Below are 2,663 nucleotides of genomic sequence, written 5' to 3'. Positions count from 1 at the left end.
GATCTGTTTTAATATAAAAAGAAATGAAAATCTATAAAACAAAAGATAAAAGGGTGAAACAACTCCAACTTGTTATTAGTGTAATCACAAAGGGCTTTTATTTTAATAATCTTTCTCTCTCTCCCTCTTTCTGAGATAACTTGTTGAGCGTTTTGAAACCCATTCAAATAGGAACACATCACGAAAGCAGACAAGTAGAAAAACTCTCATTGTTTAGGGAAAGTCAATTAAGACATACCAAAAGAAGATAGTATTAAATTAATTTAAGCCTAAAATAAATATAAAAAAGCACGAAAAACCTAAATAAAAAATTAGTTCACATCTTCATTACAAAAAAACATTGGGAACGTTATAATCATAACATTTGGGACTCTTTGAGTTGGTTTGAAATAAAATGAATGAGTGTCGGTTAGTGATAAAATAAATTGTTCATTTTTTCTCTCTGTATGAAATCTAAAAAACGATCTTTGCAAGTTCTTTTCCTTTGCAAGGTCGTACACTCATAAAAATAGTTCACTGGTATACCTATTAAATAGGAATTTGTTAAGAAAACCGAAAACCATCGATGCGGTTTTTCTATGTTTAGAGTGTTTGTCTTCGGTTCTTTTTCATGTTTGTTGACAAACACTTCAAGCCATTGAAACACAGCACTTGAAAACATATTCAATCACTACTGTGAAAGGCAAGCATATAACTTCCACCATGACTCTCCTGTGACATAAGACAAATCTACTTCCAAGCGCTGCCACATTATACTGATGTTTCAGAATTTAGCCTGAACACGAATCTATTTGAATCGCCATTGAAAGGTAACTCTGACATAGCAAATACAGGCAGCTTTGAAACTGCAATAACAAGCGAAATGTCTTCATGCTTGAGTTGAAATACAGTTCCTTCATTGAGCTGCCGAGTAGGTGAACTATCACTCACCAATGTCCATTCTTGTCGGCCATCATAACCAACATAAGAAATGCATGGTTGATCACATGTATAGCGTTCAATAAAAGCTTTTGAAGATAATTCATATGAAATACAATGCGCTAAATGCTTCAAAATAGATTCTAACGGGTAATAAAGCTGCTGTCGAGTGGTTCTCAAATATTTTTGCAAGGGTCGCGCGAGAGTTGGGAAAACAGCTTGAGCTGCTTCCTCGGGATCCATTGAACCATCAGCTTTCTTGGAAGAATCAAAAGCATTGAGTCTGGCCACATGACCAAATGCTTCCTCAGCAGCAGCCACAAGACGGGCTTTACGTTTTCTGATCCTTCTGTCTAATTCCTGCTCCTCGTAAAAGCGGTCATTCCTCCCTTCTTTACGACGTCCTGCTGCAGCGGCTGCAATAAAAGCTTTAGAGGCTTGTTGTGTTAAGGTACCATCACCCTTTCCATCCAAGTCATAAATTTTCAAACCAGCCAGTTTGTTTATTTTTGTACGAGATTGAGGTCTTGGCATGTATGGGTTGTACTCTGTGAAATCAATATAATAGCGCTCTAAACAAAACACAGCAGCTTTTTGTATAGAGGATTGACCAATATTATAATACCTCCTCATTCCATCAACATTTCTGATAATAGATACAGTATATACTTTCTCCATTGGTCGAATCCACATCAAAACTAAGGCCATGTAGTGAAGGAACAACATAGCATCCAAAAATGAACTGGCAAATGAAACAGTCAAGTATTGATTTGTCCCATTTCCAATCATTCGAATTGAGTAAAACAACCAAAAGCATATTATGGAAACGTAAACTAAAACCATCATTCCAACTTTGAATACATTTAAACGTGGTAAATCAACTTTGTTTGGTCGGATATATAAAGCCCATAAGCCAAATATTAAAACAATCTCTTTGATGGCAATTGTTATATACAATCCTTCGCAAACTGACCCACACTCTTCTCCAGTAACTTTCAATGAAGAAGACACATTGGGAATGATAACAAAAGCAATTGGACTCACAACAGCCATTAAAGCAAGAATTACAGATAACAAAATATTGAGTGCTTGTTTAGAATTTGGACATTGAAATCTATGTTTTTCTATTTCTTCCCCAAAAGGATCAGTATCGTCCAAGTCCGAGTAAACAGATGTTGCAGTTTCTGAAAAAGAAGAAGAAAAAAGAAGTTGTTTATTCATGGAAACATAATAATTCATAAAAGCTTCATTGACAAAGGTAAAAGTTATTCAGAAAGTAAGAGTCTTGCCAGTTTAAATGGATATGTTACCTGTGATGGTTGTTGCAGTTTCTCCCCAATTATCATCTTGAGGAATGACTTGAACTTCAATCACTCCATCATCAAAATCATCCATTTTACTTTGTTTTCTTTGAAGAATAAAAATATGAATATCATGATAATTTCAAACTATTTCAGATTGTGAAAACATGAATCCTTGGATGCTAGTTGCTATGAGGTGAAATTACTTGAAGAAGGATTGTTTACAAATGCTTAATCTTTCCTAATGATGAATAATTAATCTGATAAAGAGTAATAACCAAGCATCCTGCTTAGTAGATAGGCTATCAAGGAACTGATAAGAATAAAGAAGAAAAATTCTACAAAAAACAAGTTGTATCATCCCTTCCAACAAAGTTGGCTGTGATACCATTTAGGTTTTCATAGGTTTTCAAAGTCAGTAAAGAAATCGTCATAAAGTTAGTA

General features: G+C 34.6%; 1 protein-coding gene across 1 annotated transcript; it reads right to left on the bottom strand.

Moving 5' to 3' along the window:
* Window positions 1-212: 212 nt before the first annotated feature.
* Window positions 213-2,359, bottom strand: LOC136820737 (vang-like protein 1). Its single transcript, XM_067076959.1, has 2 exons — window positions 2,229-2,359; window positions 213-2,102 (listed from the first exon to the last, which is right to left on the bottom strand). Exons 1-2 carry the CDS (start codon window positions 2,311-2,313, stop codon window positions 751-753), a joined length of 1,437 nt encoding a protein of 478 aa, XP_066933060.1. The 5' UTR covers window positions 2,314-2,359; the 3' UTR covers window positions 213-750.
* Window positions 2,360-2,663: the final 304 nt, after the last annotated feature.

This window comes from Clytia hemisphaerica, unplaced genomic scaffold (genome assembly GCF_902728285.1).
Source record: "Clytia hemisphaerica strain Z4C2 unplaced genomic scaffold, Clytia hemisphaerica genome assembly, whole genome shotgun sequence".
Taxonomy (NCBI): Eukaryota; Metazoa; Cnidaria; class Hydrozoa; order Leptothecata; family Clytiidae; genus Clytia; species Clytia hemisphaerica.
This window is presented reverse-complemented; position numbering and strand designations above follow the sequence as displayed.

Excerpts from the sequence above, each read along its gene's own strand:
- LOC136820737 (XM_067076959.1), bottom strand. The coding sequence starts at position 2,313 with ATGGATGATTTTGATGATGGAGTGATTGAAGTTCAAGTCATTCCTCAA. Across the intron at positions 2,103-2,228 it reads AACTGCAACAACCATCACAG|AAACTGCAACATCTGTTTAC; the intron begins GTAACATATCCA and ends CTTCTTTTTCAG.